Source organism: Gobius niger (genome assembly GCF_951799975.1).
Source record: "Gobius niger genome assembly, chromosome: 6".
Lineage (NCBI taxonomy): Eukaryota > Metazoa > Chordata > Actinopteri > Gobiiformes > Gobiidae > Gobius > Gobius niger.
The window spans coordinates 5694223-5720367 of NC_136857.1; the positions used below are offsets into that span (position 1 = coordinate 5694223).

The window sequence follows — 26145 nt, forward strand, 5'->3', positions numbered from 1 at the left end:
GCGAAGAGGACAAAAAGTATTCATCCTTTTTTTGACGCAAACCCAAGTGTGCAGTGCCCTCTCGTGGACAAAGAACAAAACTGCAAGCAAAACGAACTCCACTATTTCAATTTTAACCTCTTACTTGGCCGAACCGAGTTTATGCAGTTCGGCTTTACCCAAATCTTAAAGCCTCTCGACCAGAGCTTTTTTGTTGCGTTTTTGTCACATTTTGGCGTTTTTAGAAGTTGTTAGATTTGGACCAAACTGGAAAAAACCTTTTACCTTTTACCTGAACCGAGTGCATTTTCTCTCGTTCGGCTTTACCCAAATCTAAAGGCTTCATTACTGGCGAGCAACAGTGTGACGCCTCATTTGAAAGCTAAGACCTACAAAAATGATTTCAAAGGTGCATTATGCAACTTTTTATGCGAAAAAATACAGTTGATATGTATATGTATTTGACTTTGTATTGAACCAGCGGCTGTATGTGTGGTCAGCGTGGTGCCTTTACCTTCAGTACAAGGTTCCAGGATCAATTGTTTTGTAGATTATTTGGTGAGAGGGTTCGCCAGCAGTGCAAACCTTCCAGGAGCGTTGTAGAGACCACTGTGATTGAAAGTAAAGGCACCACACTGACCACTCATACAGCTGCTTGGTCACTACAAGGTCAAATAAGCACAAATATAAACTTTTTTTTTCTGCATAAAAAGTTGCATAATGCACCTTTAACTTTGCGGTCACATTGTCGCCGCATTTTAGTCACTTTTTTATAAGCATTGTTGTTATGTTTTCGTCTCTTTTCTTTCTTTCATGTTTTTTTAAACTTTTTGTGTCTGTGTTCCCGGCATGTTTTTGTGTCACATTTTTGTGGCTATTTTGTTGCTCTTTTTGTGTCGTGAACAAAGAACTGGCAGACCCAAAAATGCAGAAGTGAACAAACTTTTATTAGTGACAACACAACTGGATGGGGGGGGGGGGAATCCGGGACAGCGAGGAAGGTAAGTGGAAAGGGGGGAATCCGGGACGGCAAGGCAGGTAAGTGGAAGGGGGGAATCCGGGACGGCAAGGCAGGTAAGTGGAAGGGGGGAATCCGGGACGGCAAGGCAGGTAAGTGGAAGGGGGATCCTGGGCGGCAGCGGAGGGGAAGTTGGTGGTTTGTGAGGAATCCAGACAGGTGCAAAGACAGAGGACGGATGGCGATGGTGGTGAAAACAGGACTGGCTCCAAAAACTAAACAGGACACGAAAAAAGGGCAGGTTAGTCTCAAAAATCACAAAAAGGTACGAAAACAGTCAAAATAGCCTGAGAGGTGATCACCGCATGAGTGACGGAACAATCTGGCAATGGAGTGGAGGTCTGGTGGCATTTTCTGTAGAGTTGATTGGATGATGAGACGCAGGTGGGAAGCACAGCAGGTAACTGATGAAGGAACCGCCCAGGAACTGACAAACAAGGTAAACACACTAGGGGAGGGGGAGAAGGAAGGAAGGGAGGAGTGGCTGGACCACAACATTTTGTTGCGTTTTCGCCCTCGTTTCTGTTGCTATTTTGATGCTTTGAAAATCCGCTCAGTTCAGGTGGGGGTTAAGAGGTTTAAGTTTTGTGTTTTTTTAGAATGTATCCCTTGATGTATGTGATCAAGCTATATTTGTATAAATGCAGTGTTAATTTTGACAACATATTTTATTTTAGTTTTAATCTTTTGACTAAAATGTAATTTAATCTTAGTCAAGATTTAGTCAAAAAAAACACTTTTCAATTTTAGTCTAGTTTTAGTTGACTAAAATTGCATGTCAATTTAGTCGACTAAAATTAAGACTAATTTATTTATTATAATCATATTAAATCGTGGTCCTCGACTTCATGGAGCTGCTCCAGCATGAACAAAGCTCAGAGCTGATCCTTTGACAGTGAAATTAAATGATCTGAGGCTCTTTCAGACGGTCAATAGAAGTTTGGATGATTTTAGTCTCTCCTTTTCATTTTTATTTAGTCTTATTTCAGTCGACTAAAATATCTGGACATTTTAGTCATAGTTTTAGTCTCATGTGAAACTTTTAATTTAGTTTTAGTCCAATTTTAGTCGTCAAAAATATCACTTTGACTAAAATTAAGACTAAATATTTTAGTCGACGAAATTAACACTGTATAAATGAATGAATGAATAATTAAATAAGCCATAAATATAGGCTTTTATCTTCAGTGTCTGTGTCCCAGTTCAAGAAATTTAAATAGCCCATTTCTTTTCTTTTCTTGTCCTTTGAGTTAGTCCTCATTCAGAACTGTGTAAATCGCAGCTTACATGTTCCATCTTTCGTTTTCCTGATAGTTTATGGAATAACAATTTGATTCTATTATTTTCTGTCACAGATGGTATAGCCTGCTTGGTGTGAAAAGTTTGAGAACCAATAGACAAGTGGCATGTGCAGCCTACTATAGAGAGTAGTCCATGTGAAGACAACAGCGCCTCTCTCGAAATTCGCATTTCCGTGACGTCAATTCAGCACTGGGAAGGAGACAGCTCCCTCCCCCAAACCTCGCGCGCTCCTCACGTTGCATGGCTCCGGTATTGATAACACGATTTGCCCACCGGGATCCATCCCAGTAACGTGAAACTCTTGGATATATGGGCGCTGGACGTACTATGCAAGATACAACCGAGGGGCCAGCGCACAAACAACGAGCTGTCCACGAGAGATACCAGCACGAGCCCAGCCTTACACTTGACAACGCGACATCAACCAGGCAGAAAGGTATGGGAATGTCATACTCTCGGCTTTACCGCGATTGAACCATATATCAGGTTGTGATGAGTGTCGGTTTGTGTAACGCTGCTGCCGCTGGTGCCGCTCACACTGCACCAACCAAGCAAGCATGCTCGATGCGCGCCGCACAAAATCTGATTTTTGGAATCAGAAAATGCCACATTATGGTATATTCGCGTTGATGCCAGCACTAAGCCAACATACAGACGCTGCGGCAGTCTGACTTGGACCATATTGTAGTGCTGTAGGCATAGGGCTCGCATTCATGCACGTCGGCTGTGATGCTGCCGAGTGTCATCGTCACATCCTCGGTTATTTAAAGATTGATCTTCCTGCGTTAGCGTGTGCGTGTGTGTGCACGGTGCTCGCTGAGGCCCAGCGCTTGTTTATTGGCCGTTTTCACGCCGCTCTCATTTCAGTCCGAGCAGTGGTGCAGTACAGGACACGAAGCTGCTGCTGGAGAGATATGAATGTCACTGCTTTCGGTTTCTACATCTTTCATTCCTCCCTCGCGCAGCGAAAGCACTCACACTGGCCGGTTACGCAATTTGGCGTATTCTCCTAATGCACACGATGTCTTATGCCTGACGGACGGCATATGGAGCAGAACGACATCAGACCAGCTGACTGATATGGATGGGTGCACTGTGCACCTCTGATGGCTGATTCATTCATAAAGCCCCTCTAGTGCTCTGTTCAATGGGTGTCCCATTCACAGACACAAACACATGACTCCATGATGTAGTGCTGTAAACAACTGGAACACAAACTTTAGGCGAAAACTTCACTTTGAACTTACTTCAGCACTGGACAGCTCCAGGTTTACAACAGGTTCAAGAAAAGAACTGCCCAGCGCTTAAATAATGACACATTCATATTGTAAATGTTCATTTCACTCATTCAGCTAAGAACAAAGTAACATTTTGACTTTATGAAATGTATAATTGCATGTCGGGGTTTATGCTGTTACAGAGCTGAGGCCAGTTTACATGTTTGTATAACATATGACCATGTCTAAACTAAAACTGATGTTTGAATGATTTCAGGCAGTTTCTTCGTCTGACGCCGCTCCACACCAAACCTCTGTGTTGATGAGTGGGACCTGTCTCCATGAGCCCCGTGCCCCCTCCCCCTCCCTGTCCGGCTTCAGCTCGCCCCTCTCAGAGACGCCCTACCGCAGACGGGACCCTGACACCCCTGCTCTCACACCTGAGACCGACCTGACCCCCACACAGTGTGTCCTGCGCAATGTCCTGTCTATAGAGACTGGGCCCCAGGGTGCCCCCGGTGGCAGCAGTCCCACGCCCAGCGATGGACCACAGTTTGACAACAGTGTTTTAACTCTGCATGAACATGAGGCCTGCCAGTGTGGCGGGGCAGAGGCAGGACACAGCCCAGAGGCCGGCGCTATGCGCAGACAGTCCGAGAGCTTTCGCCTGCAGTCAGGAAGTGGAGGCTTTTTGGAGGGACTGTTTGGCTGCCTCAAACCTGTATGGACCATGATCGGAAAGGCCTACTCCACTGAACATAAACACAGCCAAGAGGGTATGTTCATCTCTTTGATAATGTGCTGCTGCTGCTACATTGCTGTGCACAGTTTCTTACAGTGCTGTTTTGTCACAAAAAAGGAACAGTTTGGCTCAATGCAGGCTGTGGCAGGTTCTGTTTAGAATAAAAATTATGTATGTGCATGCTCTCTATGCAGTCTATAAATCGTACCATGTCCAGGAGCTGTAGTCTTTGGTTGTGCTCTGAGAATGAGGGAAACACAGGCCTCTGTCCAGCCTCTGCTCAAACTCTTCAGAGAGATCTCACTACACCAGCGGGCCTTATAAAGAATTGATCTGCCAGTCTATTCCAGGCTGATTCCCCTGCACTGACCACTCTGTCTTTGTCACTTAGAGCCAGTGTCTGTTTGATGGATCACAGGCAGATTAGGACCGTGTCTTTTTTTTTTTACTACTTGTGTTGCTTGTGCATTTGATTCAAAACATCTGTTGCAAATGTTCTGTTGCAAGTTTTATCCCCGGGTCACTGCCCAGTGACACACATGCATTATCACACCATGTGCTTACTAACATATTACACTGAAATCTACGTTAATATCTTAAACAAACTGAGAAAGTTGTATAGAGCTCGGGAACCTATGTTTTCCATTGGGGGGGGGGGGTCCACTCAAATCATTGTCATCCTAGAATTTTAATATGTGGTCTTATTGCTGCAAACCCTGTAGTTTAGCCCTCTGCAAATATGATCTGAAATACTTGTGGTTCTTGTGTTAGTTTACCCTGTCAGTTCATGTTTCAGTCTTCCCTAAAAGGTTTATGCTGATGGACTTGTTAAAAATGACACATTGAACTATCTTAGTTTTAAACATAAATCGGCAAATGAATCGCGATACTTGTAAGACATTGTTTTATTCCATTGGTTGTCGTTGTTTCATGCGCAGAGTCGTGGGAGATCCCGTTCGAGGAGATTTCGGACCTGCAGTGGGTGGGCAGCGGGGCGCAGGGGGCAGTCTTCCTGGGAAAGTTTCATGGAGAAGAGGTGGCCGTGAAGAAGGTCCGGGACATCAAGGAGACGGAGATCAAGCACCTACGCAAACTCAAGCATCCCAACATCATCACCTTCAAGTAAGGCCACTTGAGCGGCTTTGTAGGACCCTAGAATCAGCGAACCAATCAGTGATCTGCTGAGATGTAACAGTGTCCGAATCAATTACAGTCTGTATTGCTTTATTGTGTAGGGCAGTGGTTCTCAAATGTTTCACACCAAGTACCTCTTATGTTTAGCTTTCCAAGAATATCCAGTTTAAACAGGTTTAGAAAAGAACCAAACTATGGCTAAACCAGGACAAATCAAAGACTAAAATACAGGGCAAAATATAAATAAATTGATTCTATATTACAGTTTTTCTCCATTGGTTTGGCTCATTTCTTGAAACAGAAATTACATTCTTAAAGATCATTTGGCAAAACAGTCTCACAGTTCAGCACAACACTATAGCTCACCTGCAAAAGCTCTTATCTCTTACCTGCAGCCTACAGTGCTGTAAATAAACAACATATATGTTATTCATGGTATCCATGGTATGTTCTTTGACAATTGAAGAGACTATTGTGCATGTGATGACTTATACAATGAAGTGACACGTTTTGGAGCGAACAATCATTAGACTGAGAATCAACAATCAGTTTAGATCAACAAGATCTAATCAATTGGAAATTGTGCTAATTGTTGGCTACATATGCTTAATCATTTGCAAAGATGTACTGAGACACTGAGACATCGACTTAGACATTTGCAATTTGATAAAATTAAAAAGAAATTCAATTCTGTTTTGAACAATTGCCAAGTGGTTTTGAGATTTGTCCGTGTTGTTTTGAGAATGTAATTTCTGTTTCAAGAAATGAGCCAAACCAATGGAGGAAAACTGTTCAGAAGGCTAGATCGACAGAGACTATGAGGCCTTTGCTCTGCCCGATCCTGTTAGGCCTTGTAGGGGGGTCCTGGTCGGTACTTGCATGGGAGATTGTTTGGAACACCAGGAAGCCTGGCTGAATGGAGTGTGTGAGCGTGTGGTTGGTGGTGGTCGGAGGGGCCGATGGCACAGACTTGTAGCCTCGATTCCGTCAGTCTGCCCCAAGGCAGCTGTGGCTACAATAGTAGCTTACCACCACTAAGTATGGAATGAATGAATAATGCAATGTAAAGCGCTATATGAAACCAATGCATTCTTATTCATTATCGTTGCAACAGTTACCACTGGAGTAGTGGCTCATACGACTGTATAAATGCTATTTCACCACCATAGAATACCTTGATGGGGCTTTAGTGCAATCACCATTTTGAATTTTGAAGTAAAAGTAAGAAAGTGGTAAATACAGTGATATCTTCATGTTGACTGCACTGAAAGCAAAAGGATCACGGTTTACGTTGTCCTTTGCACAGTTTTATAATGTGACTGCAACAAACAAGCCATTCAAGACGCAAAGCATCGTAAAGTGTTGTCGCCTATGAGTACCTTAATTTTGCAATATAGTGGTATAGCCATAACTCTTACACCCCAGTTGACCTACATACAGTAACTAACGCTGAGCTAATCAACTGTTTTGGTTGTTTTTAGGGGAGTGTGCACGCAGGCGCCGTGTTACTGCATCCTGATGGAGTACTGTGCCCAAGGCCAGCTGTACGAGGTGCTCAGACTGGGACGAAAGATCACACCGTCTCTAATGGTGGACTGGTCCATGGGCATCGCTGGAGGAATGAACTACCTGCACTTACACAAGATCATCCACCGAGACCTCAAGTCCCCAAAGTAAGACCTGTGTGCTGCACATAGTTTAAGACAGTGGTTCTCACACATAAGAATAAATTCCTCCACCTTGGAAAATTATAGGCGTTACCTTATCTGAGGTAAATTGTGGGTGAAACAAGCTTTTCACCAGTGCAAATTTCAAGTGCATATCCTCCAAGTAAGGTTTAACTAGGACTGAACCTGGTTATATACTAGGTCTAAACTAACAGCACTAGATGAAGGATTTCTCCATTGCTAGCACCCGCACAACAGTTTGATAAACACTGGGCTAAATGTAGACGCATAAATTCATACTTATTATGTTTTTTTTTAATTCGCAGCATGCTGATAACACATGACGACCTGGTGAAGATTTCTGACTTTGGCACCTCCAAAGAGCTGAGCGACAAAAGTACAAAAATGTCGTTTGCTGGCACTGTGGCCTGGATGGCACCAGAAGTAATAAGGAACGAGCCCGTCTCTGAGAAAGTGGACATTTGGTGAGTCAAATCATCACGAGGCAAACACGGCAGCCATCACTTTTTCATTAACTTGGCCTGTGAGCGTAATTCTGATATCTACTGTGTTATTATTACATTGCGGTTTTTGCAGGTCTTTTGGAGTTGTTCTGTGGGAGATGTTGACTGGGGAGATTCCTTATAAAGATGTGGACTCCTCAGCCATCATTTGGGGCGTGGGCAACAACAGTCTGCAGCTGCCCGTCCCCGAGAGCTGCCCGGATGGCTTCAAGATCCTGCTCAGACAGTGCTGGTCAGTATGGAAGTATTCAGTTCAATCTGAGCAACTGTGTTTATCCCCTGTAGGGCAATTCAAGCACAATGAGCAGTTGATAACAAGATTATAGGAAACGGGTCATCATCTATTGGCCCGTTGGGGGATCATGCCAAATCAATCAATCAAACTTTATTTATAAAGCACTTTTCATACCGAAAGGTATCACAAAGTGCTTTACAGATTACAACATTTAAAACAACGCGCCTGGGACAACCTCCCATATATATATATTTTATATATTAGGATTAAATAAATAGAGTCAGTTAAAGGCTAAGCTAAAAAGGTGGGTCTTGAGCTGCGCTTAAAAACATGAACGTTCTCTGCAGCCCTGAGCTCCTCCTCAGCCCTGAGCCCCCCCTTCAGGTCTGAGCTCCTCCTCAGCCCTGAGCTCCTCCTCAGGTGGTTCCAGAGGCGTAATATTGGAAAGACGCCTCACCATGAGTCTTTTTGTTGACTTTAGGAATAACTAGGAGACCCCTGAGGAGGAGCGAAGGGGCCGTAAAGGTTCGTAAGGTAAAAGCAGTTCTGAAAGATAAGAAGGACCAAGACCATTAAGACATTTAAAAACCATTAAAAGAACTTTAAAATCGATCCTGAAACACACGGGGAGCCAATGCAGCGATTCTAAAACCGGTGTAATGTGGTCCCGCCTCCTGGCCTTCGTCATGACTTTTCTTGATATTTACTTCAGGTTGGATTAATTTTATTAGCCATTTGCAGTAAAAACACATTGGAAAAAATGTGCAAAGAAGCTCAATTGTAATGTCAACATCTAAAAGGACACAATATAAAAAAAACAAATGCAATGTAAAAAGCGTGTGTAAAATACTGTACAATATAAGTCCATACAAAGAAATGAAAGTGCCTTGTTTAAAGTGCCTTGTTTTAAGTTATCACAGCTTGGGGAAACAAAACTGTTAAGATAGTGATCAGTAGAACATTTGACAGAGTGACACCTCCACCTCGAGGGAAGTGTCTCAAGAATGGCCTGAGTGTAGCCAATGGTCCTGCTGTCTGAGCGAACCCCTTTGTTCAAAGTCTTCTTTTCTTTCAGAGTGAGATCATCAAACCACACAGTAATACAACTGGTTAGGACACTCTCGATTACGCAAGAGTAAAAGTTAAAAAGAATTTTAGTATTTTGAGCAAACTCTTGAAGCTTGTGTAAAAAGAAGAGGCGCTGTCTTGCTTTCTTGGCAATGTTAGTAATAATCAGTGCTTAATTTGTAAATTACAAGTTTCAGGAACACTCTTCGTCTGATGTGATGGATTCGGGGAACAGGCCAAAACATTTGCTGGAACAATCTCATTAAACACCATTATATCAGATCAAATTTTTGCCAGATCATCCTAAATATTTCCTGGATCCTTTACCACCCGCCTAAACCAAATGCATTCTGTCCTCTTTGGCTATCATATAGGCCTGTGTAACACCTCATTTGAAAGCTAAGACCCACAAAACTGATTTTCCCCGCGTTGTTGCTGTGTTGTGTCACCTTTTGTATGTTTTTTTTTTTTTTTGGTCACATTTTTGTTGAATTTTTGTCACTCTTTGGTTGAATTTTTGTCATATTTTTGTTGATTTTTTGTTGAATTTTTGTTGAATTTTTGTTGAATTTTTGTCACATTTTTGCTGAATTTTTGTCACATTTTTGTTGAATTTTTGTCACATTTTTGTTGAATTTTTATCACATTTTTGTTGAATTTTTGTCACTCTTTGGTTGAGTTTTCGTCACATTTTTGTTGCGTTTACATCCTTGTTTTCTTCTCATTTTGTGTGGCTATTTTGGTGCTTTTTCCCAAGAAGCTTTTTGATTAGGGTAAAGCCAAACTGGACAAAATGGGATCCGTTCAGGTGGAGGTTAAGAGGTTAAGCACTGGTAATAATTAGCGCTCCCGTTCAAGTCATGAGAAAGAGTCACACCCAAGAACTTACATTTCTCAACAATCTGTGCTTTTACTCCATTGAACAATATTCTCCACCTCACGATAATGAGATTCACTTGTCGGTTAGGATTGAGGATGTGAGTTCCTTCCTCCAGATACACTATGTACTCTTGGCTAAAATCCTAGTTCCAGATGTGGAGGAGTCCCTTGGTACTGCATGTAGTCAACTACTGCGCCAGCATCAGTCAAATGCAGAGGACACATTTCACTTCACAAACATTGGAGTGTATCTAAACTTTTGATGAATAGCCAGGAATAATGCAATACTGACCCCTGCTCCCATCTGAGAGTGTGACATTACTAACGTGTTATTGTACAATTTGTGCGTCTGCAGGAACTGTAAGCCAAGAAACAGACCTTCTTTCCGTCAGATCCTTCTTCATCTGGACATAGCATCTGCTGACGTTTTGTCCACACCTCAAGAGACCTACTTCAAGTCTCAGGTATGTCCAGTGTGCACACTCATATATGCATTTAAACCATGAGGATTAGTTCATGGGTGATAACGATGGGTGAATCTCTAATCAACTTCAGACTAAAGAAATGGCAAAGCAAACGGAATGTTCTTAGATTCAAGCTGTGGTCAAGGATCTATTGTTGGTGGGCAGCAGGCCATGTTTATAGAGGTGTATCTGAACAGGCCGAATGGAGAGAAGAGGTGAAGCAGCACTTTGAGAAAATTAAATCGGAGGGCACTTGTCTGCACCGACTGGATGAGGAGCTGATCAACCGGCGCAGAGAGGAGCTCAGGTCAGACACACTGCTCATATTTGATAAATGCAAATACTGGAGCACCTTATAAACAGCGCCTTTATACCTCAGACATGCGCTGGACATCCGTGAGCACTACGAGAGGAAACTGGAAAGAGCCAACAACCTGTACATGGAGTTGAGCGCCGTCATGTTACAGCTGGAGCTGAAGGAGAAGGAGCTGCAGAGGTATCAGCACTCACACTATACTTAATCTACTTCCATCACCTATAGGAGATCTGGTGAGTGCGATACTCGAGAAAATTAGTCTAACAAGGTTTATTCTGGGCATTTTGCAGAAGAGAACAGTCGCTGGATAAGAAGTATCCAGGCTTGTTCAAGCACCACAGCTCCAGACAAAGCTCCACAAACTCCATGGACAAACTCATCAAGAAGAGGAACGTCCCACAGAAACTGCCATCAGGAAAGAGGTCAGCCAAGTGGGCAGCTTTATTGATTATGACAAAAATTGGGATAAAAAATATATTTACATAAAATCACAATATAACCAATGTTTTCATGCTTTTGAAACGTATTTACACCAAATCATCTATAATAGACAAATAATTAGACAATAAAATAGTTTCCTTTCATACCATAGGCCCGACATCCTGAAGTCTGAGGTGATCATTCCCAAAATGGATTCCTCTGTGATGCAAGTCACCATCCCCACCTGCCAGAACAGAACCTCCCCAAACCGCTCTCGGAGAGTGAAGACGCGGCACCGTAAACCTGGAAAAGGCAGCAGCGGGGACCTGGCGGGGCTGAAGGCCAGTCAGGCCTCCCCCCATCGGGACGCGTCCTCCCAGGCCGACCCGTCCAGCACTAACCCCTCTCAGCAGCTCCTGGAGCCCTCAGCAGCTCTGAGGGGCCTGGGCCATGAGCAGCAGCCGAGGCAGCTGTCCTCCTCCAGCCCCGACCTGATCAGCACCACGCTGGAGGCTGAGGCGCAGGGCAAAGGGGAGGGCCCAGGGGGTGCTCTGGAGCGCGGGGGCAGCTTGAGTGCCTCTGCAGGGCTGGGGGGCTCAGAGCTGGGGGCCACTGCTCTGGATGATCTGACAGAAACACCTCCACGCAGTGACACTCCCAGTGAAGATGCTGCCTCTTTCCCCTTCTCCAGCAGCCCTGACTCCCCGTGTGGGAGGGGCGCTGGAGCGGGGCGGGGGTCTCTTGGATCCCCACGTCTACCTCACGACGGCGATGACAAGGAGGACGGGGCGGGTGCTGTCCGGTTACCGAGGGGAGCGTCGGGGGGTATAGGTGGTCAGCATCTCACCCCCTCAGCCATTCTGTACCGGGCCGCCATCACTCGCAAACAGGTACGAGCACGGGCCCCTCTGTCACAGCCTGTTCCAGTCAGACGGAGCTCAGCGCTCACTGCTTCTCTCTCACAGAGGCGTGGAGTGTCATCAGAAGAGGAGGAGGGGGAAGTTGACAGTGAGGTGGAGTTGCCACGGAGACGGTGAGTTACTTGCTTGTCCTTTTGTCACTGCATTATTCTTTCAGTCATTTTCTCAGTTTCAATCTCGATTCTCTATAATGATAAGAGACTGTTCATGGATGTATGGCAGGAGCGTTTGGATTTTATTTAGTTTATTTGACACATTTCTTAATATTTTATTTATTTTGTCCCCAAACCAATGCATTATTTCATTAATGCCATATGTTTATCAAATAAAATTCTGAACAAAGCTATCAATCTTCTGCAGAAATAGAAATTTACTTGGATGCACTGAATGAAAGACTGTCTGGTGATCTTTTTTGGAGTCTTGGCCAGAAAAACTGAATAGCCTTGAGGCAGCCCTGGCTTAATGTCTTACACTGAAAGTGATGCCATTACAACATGGGATCTGGCAACATTGTTAATCGTCTTAGTTTGTATCGTAATAGATTTTGTGGTCGGATTGAATACTGTTTGCGATAACTGACAATAAAAATTGCGATGTTCAACATTTTTGCTTTATTAACTTTGCATATTGTTATGAGAAAACCACATAATAATACAAAGAAATCCCAACTACATTATACAATACAAAAATGCTCATGAAGCTAAACGTTCTTCAACTGCTATACACTGCGTTAACAATTATTACGCATTATTTTATTATTGTTATTATTTTCCATTACTGCTTGTGAGCATTCAATTAACAGTTTAGGGGAGGCCGGATAGAAGGTTTATGCACAACTGCAAGCCTCTGGAGGGTCCTGCACCTTGATGCAGCTTCAAATACCTGTTTGCTGCTTTGTAGCAGCTGTTCTCTTAATCTGATGCATTTGTCTGACAGAAACTGTCCTCATTGTGCCTTTATCTGCACAAACCTCTGTGCTCTGAAAGCCACAAATAACTTAACTGTACGATGATCACGCTTCATCTTTCATGAAATATCAAAGGCGTTCATACCTGGTTAAAGGCATTCAACTATTGTACGCTTTTCATCAGCAAAGAGATCCTTTTTCTTTCCCATATTGCTTGAAAATGGTTGTCTGCTTAATAATGTGGAACGCTCTCCTGACAACTCCTCCTGATGTCAGTGATTCAAAGAGCCCTGAGACACAAAAAAAGTTTTACCTTTATGACACTGAAATACAATTTGCATAATAATTGTTTATGCAGTGTAGCTGAAGTGCGGCTCTAAAGGTGTGCACCTCTCCACTTTTGTGCAGACGCCCGACCAGTATCACCAAGTGCCAGTCGGTGTCCACGTTCAGCTCAGAGAACCTGTCTGTTTCGGACGGGGAGGAGGGCCACACCACGGACCACTCCCACAGCGGCACTCCGGACGTGGTCAGCACCAACACTGACGACAGGCTGGACGACCGCAGTGACGACCTCCTGTCCCAGGGCTCCGAGATCCCCGCCGACAACACTGACCCCGCGCAGGGCTCCGACGGGCTGTCAGAGCGGGACGGGGCGCTGGGACAGGCCAAAGCACCGCTGGACCTGGGGCAGAATCTGAATGAGGTGAGCTTTCGGGGGCAGTCAAGCTGAACTGACGCCAGCAAGACACTCACAAAATATTCATGGTTCCATTGTATACTCTTGCCAAAAATAGAAAAATCCATTGGGGCAGCAGTAGCAAAATCTTTGGAGACTTTTGCTTTCTAAATATGACGGGTTACAAAACTTTCTCAGACAGAGTTAACACAAGATTTTGTTAAGAAATCTAGTTTTCCGTGGATTTACATATTTATGATGCTTACTAATTATTACATTTCCTAATTAGAAATGGACACATGATGTGACATAAGGAGGGAAGGAATTTCCTTCTAGAATTCTTCGAAGTTTTAATGCGCACTATCCTTCTTAATGATTATTTAAAAAAGGTTTTATTGAAAGCATTTAAATTTTTTGCTTTCATTGCTGGTGGGGGTGATCAAGGAGCCTAAGTAAGCTCCAAAATGATTGGCCAACAAATGAAAAGCATCTCTTCCCTGTGTGACAGACACACAGTATACAGTATCCCTTGTGGACTTAATGCTAATGCTAAGTTTATGCTCCTTCCATCGGGGTGAAGGTACGTGATGCCGATAATGAGGACAAAATGTGGCATCACATCCATCTTACAATGCAGCAAGCTTCTGATTTTTTTTTATTTTGGGATCTACACTGGACTAATGATGCCTGGTTGCTCTATAGTGCTGACATACTTGTCTTATCAGGCTTATTTGTTGGTATTGTACAAGTGCTTTCATCTTTTTATTCTGCGTGTGCTTTATGCTCTCTGTGCAACAAAAAAATCCTCTCTGGGGCAATAAGGGTTTTCATTCATTCCTTCTATACTTGAAAAATTGAACACTTCTTTCTTCTCCTCTGTGACTAACGTAGTTGAACAACAACAACAAAAGAATCAAACTTTTGTTCAAAGTTTCCTGACAAAACTGTCTGTTTATGATTAATACTTTCCACATTATGCCATCAAACCAAGTAACAATAAGACAAACCTGAAAACCTGTCATAAGCACTTTAGGCTTGAGGCTGAGTCTCTGCTTCAGAGCAGTGCCTTTAGATGTTGAGTTCACACATCAAGCAGCTTGCCTCCAACGTCTGCACTGAAAGGTGTATGAATGAACATGTGAACACTAAAGTGCAAAAATATAGGAAGATGATACTCAGCCCGATTATTCAATTTCAAAGAAAGAAAGACGAAACACATACCTAACTTTTCCAACACACTGATCCTGATTCTTCACAAGGACGAGTTTATAGACACATTTCACAATTTGCAAGGTCATTTTTCAGGGTCATTCTCACAGAAAGAAATCGCTACAGATCCTTTGTAATACTAAAGGAGAACAAAACTGAATTTGTCACACTACTGCTACAAAAAGAAAATCTGGTATAGTGCCTTTAACACAACAATGGCCCAGTTTGTTAGAGTATCTTCAGATCCAAAGGTCAGATCGGTCAAATCGAAGTGGTTCAAGCTGCCATTGTGCCCAAGGGCAAAACACATCACCCACCTTGTTTGTGCGGATAGTGCGTGAGTGGATGTTGGGCAGATTTGGCAGCGAGTCACCCGTCTGTCCGTCGACACCAGGGCAGCTGTGGCAACATAACCGACCACCATCGAGTGAGGAGTCAGTGAATGAAAAAAATGAATAAATCCCTGAGAACATTTATTTATTGTTTATGCTACGCAGAACCGGGCGCTGTGTGACGACTCCGACTGTGACAGCGCCGAGTTGGACCAGTCCGGCAGCGGAGAGCCCAGCCGACCCCCCAGCGCCGGAGCCTGGGCATCACCCTCTAACCCCCCGAACTACCCGACCCCCCACACGGGCCCCCCATAGCTCTGCGGGGGGCCCAGCAGAGACTCAGAGCCGCCCCCTCCCTCCCCAGAAGACCAACAACAGCAAACCGTCTGTGCAGGACGCTAACAGCCACGATAATTATAAACATTCTCACTGGCTTCAGACGAGCCGATAATGTCTCCTCTCCTCCGATGACTTAGAACAACGTCATGAAATTTGGCAGCTTGTGACAACAGATTAGTGTCATTTACTTTTAATAGGGTTTTATTTTTAGGCCAAAATCGTCGCCATGTTGTTGGATAAAGCAGGGTGAAGGCGCCCACATGGACATTGCTATTGTTGTTAGTAATGAGTTGGCATAAAAAGAGCCGACAATAATAATACATGGCAACTGTATCCGCTGCTTGACTTTGGCAAAAAACCCTTCCACTGAAGCACTCGCACGCACAAATCACACTTTAAAATCACTAACCCGCTCTCTGGGACTATTCTAGTAATTACGTCAACACTAATGCATCAGAAACTAATAATGATAATAATGTAAATAGGTACCATTACATGCCACATGATAAATATGTAACTTTATTTTATTTGTATGATATGATATAAGACTTAACGGTATGCAGCCCTGTGAACAAATGCATGACTCTATATGTCCATAATTTATGGTTCAGATGTGTGCGTTTTATATTTTGTGAAAGTTTACACTTTTTTAAAATCCTGAAAGTATTCTGTTATATTTGATTTTGTTAATAATAAATGTCTACACAGAAAAAAAACAAAAAAACAAAAAACTTATCGGAATGAAAAACCACACCAAGTGTCATAATGCATATTTAGATGGGTTTTTGGTAAGCTTCTACCTAGAAATAAGATATAGGTTTTTATAAAGCTCATCTAATATAACAGGAAAATAGGAATTCATCAAAAAGGTACTTTAACTAGTGTGCTTAGAAATAAACGTATAGGCCCTGTACCTGATTTTTTTTCTAGTTATGGAGATTGTTAAAAAAAAAAAAAAGTATATTGTAAGAAAAAGACAACTGTGCGCTGTGCATCTAAGTGTAAATTATTTTTTATTGATGATCACCTATAGCCGCCATGACATTATTTCTATTACTGAGACAGTTTTACTCCCTTAAAGTTGTAGGCACGGGAGTTAAGAATGAATTTGGGCCACAACTAACCGGTTAGATTTTACTCGCTCCCTTTCACTGTTTGTCGGAAAAATCTAAAAAAAAAAAAAAGAAAAAAAAAATCAGGCCCAGGGCATTAATGGAGGTCTTTAATTTGCTGAAAGTGGTGCAATGGTATCAACTGTTATAAAACATATGGTGCTCTACTGATGAATCAATCTTTCCTTTGGGTGAGCTTGATAAAAACTCCTTTATTGCCCTTTAAGATTTATGAAGAAATAGCCAAAAGGCCTAACTAGAGCCCTATGTGATGGTTACGAGTAGAAGATTATAAGTATCCTTTGGGTTTGAATAGAGATGTTCTGTTTTTATACGGGATTGCACATTGTACCTGTAACATAGGAATTACTATATCGAAAAGCAAAAAATACTATGAACAATAAATAATAATGTATTGGTAAAAAAATAAAATAATAGTGTGATGTTTGTTTAAAAATCACAAGCCTTGTAATAGCTACAGTCTGTGCTGTTGCTATGTCACTCAACGACAGATGGATGAGAAATAAATGACTATTTTCAATGACTTTAAGCATGTGATCAGTGTTCGGTGTCACTTTATTGAACTGTTTGCAGGTTCTAGAATGAGATGGGTCAAGACATATGGTGCACCCAGGCCCACCTTAATGTACCTATAGGCCCCGGGGCTTAAATAGGATTGCAGACCCCCCACATCAGAGCAAATCCTAACCCTAACCCTAACCCTAACTCTAATCTATAACCCTAACCCTAAATCCCACAAAAACCCTAACCCTGAACTGGAAAAGGCTGACTTATAACTGTTTTGCCCCCCAAAAGGTTTGCAGGAAGAGCAAAATGCATTTCCACTTTATGGGGAGTTTAGCAGAGCCACACAGTTTGCGCATTAAATGTTCTGTTTTTTGAAGTGGCATTCTGAAGCATCAGTGTCCTTAGTTTGGCAGTGTTCTGGTCCCATTTGGGCCCAATATGCACGTACGTTTCTTAATTCTGATAGGCCCTTGACTATGGTAAGCCCCTGGGCTCCAGCCCCTGTTAGCCCGTTGGATAAGGTGGCTTTGGGTGCACCCCCCAGTCTAAAAAGTAAACGCAGAATACAAATGAAACAGTGATGGTAAAAAACAACACTGCTTTAGGAATAGAAGTACTATTCTGCCTGAACAAAGAAAATAAAAAGACCACACTCACATATTTGGTCGGACCACATTTAGCTTTGATCAGGCATTGTTTCAATAAGCCTCTACAATGTCAAAAGATCCAGTGTTGCATTAACTTTTCACCAAGATCTTGCGTTGATGATAGGAGAGTGTGACCGCTGTGCAATGCCTTCTCCAGCACATCCCAAAGGTTCTCAATGGGGTTAAAAGATCTGGAGTCTACGGTGGCCGATCGAAAATAGTATTTCATGCTCCCTGAACCACTCTTGTTTTTTTAGGAGAATGAATCTGGTATAACCTGGTCATTTAGGATGTTCAGCTGATCTCATGCTTTAGGCTCATGGTGTTGCTGAAGCTAGACCTGACCAACTGCAGCGACCCCAGATCAGAACAGTTCGTTCAATCCAGATGGTCTGATGACCACTTTCCTTTTGGTCAAGTCAAGCAGAGTGAGTGATATTTTTACACCAACAGTAAATTTCTATATTTAGGAGTACCAGTGACTCTATAGTTTCAGTTTTGGGAAGTCCAAAATGATTGAGCAAAATGGATAATATTCAGCAGAGCAAACACACAGGACTCAGCATTTGATTGTAAGTGTATCCTGGAACGATCATTTCTCATTCTGTTAGATCTTTATTTCACCAAGCAACATCCCATTCACATTCAGTATCTCTTCATAAGGGGATTTACTGACCCTAAAGGAGACTCTACTGTAAATGTCTGTGGCTGTGGGAGGAAATGCAAACTCCACATAAGGATCGGTCAGGAAGTCAATCTCAGGACCTTCTTTCTGTTAGCTGAAGCCCATAATGCACTAGTTTGACTTGGGAATATGACACACAAAAGACCAATTTAGCATTTCACATATTTTTATTTCTGCATTTCAATTCTTCAACAGTTCAATTGCACCCAGATCTACAATATTTTTGAAAACGTGCACAAAAAACGTGTTTCTTCATCCTGCAAAGAATAATAAAAAATAAAATCTGACCCAAGCAAAAACAGATAGCAGGAAACTAGTGTTATTTCTATATTTCTCATTCTAGTTAATCTTGATTTAATTCCTCAGCATAATATATTTATAAAGACCAGTACGTCTTATGTTGAAGTTCAGCCCCGGTAGCATTCCCCAAACCCTGCAGTTAAAAAAAATATTTTCTCTATTTAAAACAAACATTTCATTGTTACTCTCATCATTATTGTGGTCTTGTAATTTCAGAAAAAAAAGAAAATGCTTCCTTTCACTCAGGGGACCGTCCTGCAGATGCACGTCCCGCTCAAAATGTATCCAATACAACACTCAAAAAAATCCTGATCAATAACAAAAAAAAAAACAATGTGGAAACAGGAATGACACAAAACAAGTACTTTGCAGATTAAAGGTGAGACAAATGTTGCTTATTATTTTCCTTAAAACTCCAGAAAAGACGAGTTAAATTGCCTTCAATGTGAGATTTCTACCCGCATACAACTTCAACTGGAAAACCTTACACCTGCCATCCCCAATGCCATATTCAAAAGTACAGCTCCAAATAGGTGGCAAATATCAATGCACTCTACTGTTACTGTGTAGACGGCACGCTGTGCATTAAATAAAATAAATATTTAATTAAAAGGAAAGAACAGTCTGTCAATGTTATTGTGTTTTTCTTCATTTTTTACATTTTATAAGAAAAATCTGACATAAAAAATTATTTTCAGATTTTTCTAAAACTTTTACCTATTATAAAGATCATACAGATATACAGCAAATATGAGAACACAATAGAAATGACATTTCATGAAACTATATGGAAACGAATTTGAAAACATAATAAATAAATAAAATAACCATATTATGATGAGGATGATGATGCGATTACAACTCATTATATACTGTATGTATCCAAAGCATAGGAGAAAACAGTGAGTTTACTTGGTTTTTGCATTAAATTGAGCGTGGGGCGTCTCGGTAAAAAGGAGATGGGTGACTTCAGGTGCAGATGGAGACCCTCCATGTCAGTTGGCCGCCAGTCCAGTGGCTTCTGAAGACAGCCTGAGAAACATACACATATTTAGACCAAAAACATGGGCAACAGCGACTATCAAACAATGAAAAGGCTCGGCCTAAACTCTGAGTGTTACCGAGCATTGATGAGGTACTCTGCCAGGCTGATGCTGGCGTGGGAGCCAGTGATAGTGACCTGTCGGTCAGTGGAGCCCTCCACTGGGTTGGCAATCTTGATCTGAGCCCCTGACATCTGACGGATCTCGTTGATCTTTGCCCCTTGGCGTCCAATGATGCATCCAATGAGCTGCAAATGGAACAATCACAAAATGTTGTTACAAGGGCATCCAATTTCCCACTCAAAATACCGCTATGCTACTTTAAAGGGGAGGTGACATACATCATTTGGAATGGTTAGCTCATGAGAGCCCGTTTGTGCAGGAGCATCCATCCCAGCTGAATAAACACAAAGACACACATCAGAGAGTCGATTAGGAGGATTACAACGCAACAGCATCACATTCTGGTTGAAGCTGCGTGCCTACCCTGGAAGCCCTGGTTGCACTGTGCAATAGGAAAGGGGCTCTGCTGCATGGCCAGCTGGTGAAGTTTGGTGAGCTGTTCAATGAGAAACACAGAAAGCAAACAACGGTTTGTGAGCTCAAATCCATCGTTAGATCAGCAGTGCATTTTACAATGTAAATCCCTTAAGTTGATGTGATTATGGGAGAAGTAGTGAAATGGCACGTGCTATAGCTAATTAAATAAACTTCAATACTTGGTCTTTCTAATATGAATGCAAAAGGTAATAGAAAAAAAGTCAAAGGGATGAATGAAGAAGGCGATATGGCTCCCCAGGACGAGCTATCAGATAGATTGGATCACTTACAGAGGGCCCTTCACTTACATCAGGCTGTGGAATGGCGTGCTGCCCTTGGACAGCGTAAGCCTGCAAGGAGAGAAGAGCACTTAACCGGGTGTGTCAGAGGATTTCAATACAGTCCAGTCTTTGGTCCGCTTCAGAAACAAAGAGTGGACTGCACTGCAATCAGCATTACAAAACTATTAAAGTACAGCCATTGTCTCCAAAGGGCAAAATAGAAACGAGTGTGCACTGTGTCCTTACCTGACCACCTGCGAAGATGACAGGAGAGCCTGAGGGTTTGGGTCTGTACGGGATAGTCACTCCTTTTGGTGGAGACTAAAACAGGGATAGAGCATAGCATTGATTACAACAGAAGCAGCACAAACAAAAGGTAAACATCAATTTTGGAAAAAGGACAAACCAGTTAATATGTGAATAATTGCTCACTGAAATAAATCAACAGCTAATTTAGTTGAAAGTTTACATATTTGTGATTTTTATGTAAAACCACATCATCAACATGTCTTTATTGTGCACATTGTTGACTTAAATTGAGATCAAAATAAAGTTTGTGTTTCAACAAATGAAAAATAATCCACATCGGCTTCTAAAATAGTCCTTATTGCAGCCCAACTTTTGATTTAAAATGTAAAATTCATTATCTTAATGGGAGTTAGCACTGACTTGTTTAGATTGATTAGCTGTTAGGAACTAGAGTTTTGGATCTCAAACTTTTACGCCACAAAGTACCACCAGATCTAATCCAGGCGTAAAAAAAAGAAAAAAGAAAAGTGTACCAGTTCAAAACTTAGACTGAATAAGGTCAAACAAAATCTAAAATGGGACTAATCGATGAATTAAGTAGGGACAAAGGAGGACAAAAACATTAACAAAATCCTTTAAAAAATAATACAAAAGCTAAACCTGCAGAGGACTTTCAGTTTGAGATTATTTCAATTATTTTACAAGTTATTTCCAAATGGTTTCAATGTTTTCTATAATTCCAGACATTTTTAATTATTCTTTATCGCCAGCACTGAAGATCTTTTGTCTTATTTCATGCACTTGGCACGCGATTAATAACAAGCCAAAATCCTAAGCTTAACATTAAAAATGAAAGTAAAACACGATGAAATGTGTGCACAAATAATAAACTGTAGAGCAGGGGTGTCCAAAGTGCGGCCCGCGGGCCAAATGTGGCCCTCAGACCAATTTTTGGTGGCCCTCGGGCTGCTTGCTGAATCGGTTCACATCATCAGAGGTGGTCCTTTTTATTTAATATGTAATAATTCTACACAATTATAACCTGACAACTAGCATTTTATTGTGAGACAGAGCTGGCATTAAGGTTTTAAGCATAAATAAAGGCATAAGGCTCTGCTACTCGAAGGTTTCGTGGAACTAACCACCGACGCATGGCCCTTTACCCTGTGTACGCTCCAATATGTGGCCCCCCATGAAAAAAGTTTGGACACCCCTGCTGTAGAGCAACAAAAAGGTAAAGAAACACAGTGAAAGTGGCCGTACCTCGAGCATGACGACACAGATCTGTTTGACACACTCGATAATGGACTGGGGGGTCCCTGCAACAGTGATGGCACGCTCTGTGGAGTTGGGTAACATGTCCCCTGCTACTTGTACCTGAGCTCCTGCCGACTGCAGACACAGAGGACAGCACAGGGTTACAAAGGAATTAACTCATAGGAAAATTGACAGAAGAGTCTTGAAGTCTTTTATAATAAAGATAGGGGTACTACTAGTCAAAATACTGTTCATAATTTTCAGATGTTTGTGGTGCAGACTGCTAAATACAAAAGGGATAGTTGACCATGTCACGATTATAACTACCATAAGCAAGTTTGTTATTAAAATTGATTTCAGATAAAATTTTAATGATCATAGCAAACAGCCGCCATTTCCTTGGTAAAAGTCACCATAGAGCAACATTTGACAAAACCAGTGTTAATTTTGAAAACATATTTTAATTTAGTTTTAGTCTTAGTCTTTTGATGAAAATGAAATTCGATTTTAGTCTAGTTTTAGTCAAAAAAAATCTTCAATTTTAGTCTAGTTTTAGTCGACTAAAATTGCAAGTAAATTTAGTTGACTGAATTTAGGACAAATTTAGTCGACTTCGCATTGATAATATTCATTATAATCATATTTAATCTTGTTCCTCTGCTTCATGGAGCTGCTCCACATGAACAAAGCTCAGAGCTGATCCTTTGGCAGTGAATTTACATGATATGAGGCTCTTTCAGACGGTCAATAGAAGTTTGGATGATTTTAGTCTCTCCTTTTCATTTTTATTTAGTCTTATTTTAGTCGTCAAAAATAACACTTTGACTAAAATTAAGACTAAATATTTTAGTCGACAAAATTAACACTGGACAAAACAATCATTAACAGAACAATCACAACATTTTTTTAATCTGCAAGTAAAACACTAAGGTCGTAGTTCAGGACCCATCATTCCCTTAAAACGACAAGCAGCGACCGCCAAAAAATAATTTAATTTGTTGCAAAACTCATGAATTCTTGTTAATTAGCCCATAAAGCTGAAATTATGATTCAAACAACTCAGAAGCAAGTCATTTTAACTAACTAAATATTGAAGGAAATGTTCTGTATAGCAAAACGATGCTCCATTGAGTGTTGATGAGTTATTGAACTGTCTTTTACATTTTTACAATCTCCATTGTTTTAACACTATTGATCTACAGTGGGGGAAAAAAGTATTTGGTCAGTTTCCCATAGACTTTCTATTGGATTCTGGCCAAATACTTTTTTTCCCCACTGCATAATATGGTAGTGTTAAAGCTTTCCCCATACGACTGATGACTTTTTAGGTCAGAGCAGCAGAACAAGGTGATTTCTAATGCAAACCCATGTCATTGGAAACTATAAATAAAAATCCGAATACTGGCTCCCGCCCTGATCTCAGCATCTCGACATGCAGAATCCTATATTAAAAGAACAAACCTCTCTGATTTCCTTGATCTTGCAGCCACCTTTGCCAATCAGTGAGCCACACTGACTGGCAGGCACAACGAGACGCATGGTGACTGGAGGTTTGCTGGTGGCCGTACTATTTGACATAGAATTGCTTATGTCCTGAAAGCACAAAGTACATCAATATAACTCAGGCTTCATTTTGCATTTCCCCCCCCAATTATATAACGACCTCGGTGCTTCCTACCTCCTCTAGTTTCTCGATGATCATGGAGAAAGCTTTGAAGATGGAGGTGGTGGGTCCCGCGAGAGTTATGATCCTCTCCGGACAGTTGCCCTCTGAGATATTGATGCGAGCTCCGCTCTGCAGAAAAAAAAAGGATACAGAATCTGTCTCATTGTAATGACATGTTGCAATGAAACCCTAAACACGCATCCGCCAGATTTCCAGTAAAGGAAAATGTAATTCCCCATTGAAAAAAAAAAATCGGGGTAGAAAAATGCATGCAGGTCCTTGAAATGTAATGATTTCACTCAACTAGGGCTGAAACAACTAATCGATTAATCGACGACTAATCGATTATTGAAATAGTCGACAACTATTTTAGTAATCGATTAATCGTTTTCTGGTTCACACAGACTCAAATAGAGCAAAACTGACATGAAAATGTAGTATTTTTTATGAAAACCTACTTTGTTTTTATAGCAAGTGTATGTAGTACACTTTGTACATTGTAAATTTTATGAATATCTGTTTGTGTCTCTTCCAATCAGAAGCAGAATTAGCACCAAGAGCCTCCAAAAACATTTACTTTACGTTTACTCCATCAACACGTCCTCAAGCGGATCCACTTTAGCTTTATGTGATAAAAAAGTGGAAAAAATAAAATTTTCCTACACCATTCATAGCCAAGCGACTAATCGATTAATCGTAAAAATAGTCGATAGATTAATCGATTACAAAATAATCGTTAGTTGCAGCTCTACTTTCAACATTGCAATTATAAAGTTTTATCCAAGACTGATATTGAATATTGCATTTAACTTTTCTGATGTTGTGCTGCCGTAATTACCATAAAACTACAACAACCTCTGGTGCCTCAAACATATTGATTTAGAATAACATAAAGTGACATTTAGCCAATTTCTTGAGTCAAGAGAACCAATACATTTTAACATAGCGCGACTCCTTACCTCTTCTCTCATCTTCTTCACTGACTCGCCTTTCTGTAAAGATAAACAAACCATTTTTTAACAATACTACTTTCTACAAAGCACAGCAACAGTTAACAAAAATACGACACATACTTTGCCAATAATGCTTCCGACCTCCTGCAGGAAAAACAAAACAAAAACACAGATGTTCAGTGAAAACAAAGAAAAACAATCCTCATGAATTATGAGTAAGAAGGAATGATAGCCTCACCTTTCCATGCATAAGAAGCCTGATAGTTAAGGTGACGTTAAGTCCCCCTTCAACCAGACTGGATTCCATAGTTTGAGATATTCAGACACTTTACTGGCCAACAAAAGAGTTCTTTGGTCACTGGTTGCTGCGAGAGAAAAAAAAGGCCAGATAATGATAATATTAGGAAGGGAATATAAACAACATGGCTGCACGCGAACAAGTCCGCCTCTGTTTACATGGAAAAAGTGCTAATATAGCTTTTATATGCCCGTAATATCACGTCGTTTCTGTATTATAACGACATTAGGGGCCACGGTGAGAGAAAGAGCTGTCTCATTGCAGTAATTCACGAAACACTGGCCCGCGTCCATTCATTCAGCATCAGCACAATGACCCACTGTTTCCGATTGGTGGCGTCTATGTGCTGGAGGAGCGGGAGGGAAGCGGCGACGCAGACCAGGGTTTCCATTTACAAAGTGGCGATTTTACGTTTCAAAACACCGGGGCGGCATCACGCTTTTTGCTTAAAACCCCGAGCACGGCGAACGCAAAGCCTCGGGCATCACGCGAAAAAAGTCGCAAATCCCAATTGTGGAGAGAGCATCCCGCGGCTAGTCACGCAAACGAGATTTACACCATGCGAGCAGCCATCACAACACGCGAATACGAGGTCGTAGTTCGCGTGTGCAAAAGGGGAAACGGACGGATCGTTTAACCCAGGGATGCGTGGAGTGAAACCCGCTGTGTGTATACGCTGAATAAAAATCCCCCCCCCGTGCAAGATCGGCTACGGTTGATTTTCCCAATGCGCCCGCTCGCGTTTCAAGAAGTAGTCGGCTCCCGCGGCCTACGGAGAGCACTGGAGCATTATGAGCTTACCCCCCCGTCCTTGGTATCAAACCGAAAGGGGAGGAAAAACAAAACAAAGGCGTAATGTTCTCGCCTTACCTTTTAGCGTCCCGTAGAGAGAGCGAAGTCCTGGGGGGTTGGGTAGGGTGGTTAGGGTGGAAGGGGAGAGGTTCGGGAGGGAGTTTAGAGAGGACCCGGGGAAGAGGGAAGAGATTCCGCTATTCGCACCACTCTCCTCCTGCGCTCTACGAACGGCACAAAAGACCAGCGCGATCAACTCTGACCCCGGAGCCCCGCCCCCTCGGCCCGGTTAGACACGCCCCGCGGTGGTTACTGGGACTTTTGATAGTAATAGTGACTCAATTATTTGTGTAGGGTTTAACTTTTGAACGGCGAGGGACACCAACGTAGAAAGTTTATTTGCAGTAATTAAATAAAATAGTAGAGCCAATCTATTTTGACCA

At 41.9% G+C, this 26145-nt stretch overlaps 2 protein-coding genes across 3 annotated transcripts; one reads left to right on the top strand and one right to left on the bottom strand.

Annotated features, from left to right (window-relative positions):
- The first annotated feature begins 2480 nt into the window (after positions 1-2480).
- On the top strand, positions 2481-16261 carry map3k12 (mitogen-activated protein kinase kinase kinase 12). The gene is made up of 14 exons (XM_079557942.1): positions 2481-2735; positions 3794-4292; positions 5197-5380; positions 6874-7065; positions 7386-7544; positions 7657-7815; positions 10121-10229; positions 10427-10536; positions 10609-10725; positions 10836-10967; positions 11138-11855; positions 11931-11998; positions 13201-13498; positions 15178-16261. The coding sequence occupies exons 2-14, from the start codon at positions 3839-3841 to the stop codon at positions 15325-15327; spliced, it is 2850 nt and encodes a 949-aa protein (XP_079414068.1). The 5' UTR covers positions 2481-2735; positions 3794-3838; the 3' UTR covers positions 15328-16261.
- A 2210-nt stretch (positions 16262-18471) lies between these two features.
- Positions 18472-25952, bottom strand: pcbp2 (poly(rC) binding protein 2). Of its 2 annotated transcripts, none has more exons than XM_079557786.1 (13): positions 25781-25952; positions 24851-24977; positions 24733-24756; positions 24619-24651; positions 23672-23788; positions 23455-23586; positions 22000-22128; positions 20734-20808; positions 20497-20556; positions 20153-20225; positions 20008-20063; positions 19745-19914; positions 18472-19655 (listed from the first exon to the last, which is right to left on the bottom strand). In XM_079557786.1, exons 2-13 carry the CDS (start codon positions 24917-24919, stop codon positions 19619-19621), a joined length of 975 nt encoding a protein of 324 aa, XP_079413912.1. In that variant the 5' UTR covers positions 24920-24977; positions 25781-25952; the 3' UTR covers positions 18472-19618. The 2 variants fall into 2 exon arrangements, with proteins under 2 accessions (XP_079413912.1, XP_079413913.1); XM_079557787.1 differs by having other exon boundaries at positions 20515-20556; positions 25781-25951.
- Positions 25953-26145: the final 193 nt, after the last annotated feature.

Bases quoted from the DNA above. Each gene is read 5' to 3' on its own strand.
- map3k12 (XM_079557942.1), top strand. From the start codon at position 3,839: ATGAGTGGGACCTGTCTCCATGAGCCCCGTGCCCCCTCCCCCTCCCTG. The intron at 7,816-10,120 runs GTCAGTATGGAA...GTGCGTCTGCAG, and splicing joins ATCCTGCTCAGACAGTGCTG to GAACTGTAAGCCAAGAAACA. The intron at 11,856-11,930 runs GTACGAGCACGG...TCTCTCTCACAG, and splicing joins CCGCCATCACTCGCAAACAG to AGGCGTGGAGTGTCATCAGA.
- pcbp2 (XM_079557786.1), bottom strand. From the start codon at position 24,919: ATGGAATCCAGTCTGGTTGAAGGGGGACTTAACGTCACCTTAACTATC. The intron at 20,226-20,496 runs GTAAGTGATCCA...CTCATTGAACAG, and splicing joins ATGTAAGTGAAGGGCCCTCT to CTCACCAAACTTCACCAGCT. The intron at 20,064-20,152 runs GTAGGCACGCAG...GTGTTTATTCAG, and splicing joins GTGCAACCAGGGCTTCCAGG to CTGGGATGGATGCTCCTGCA.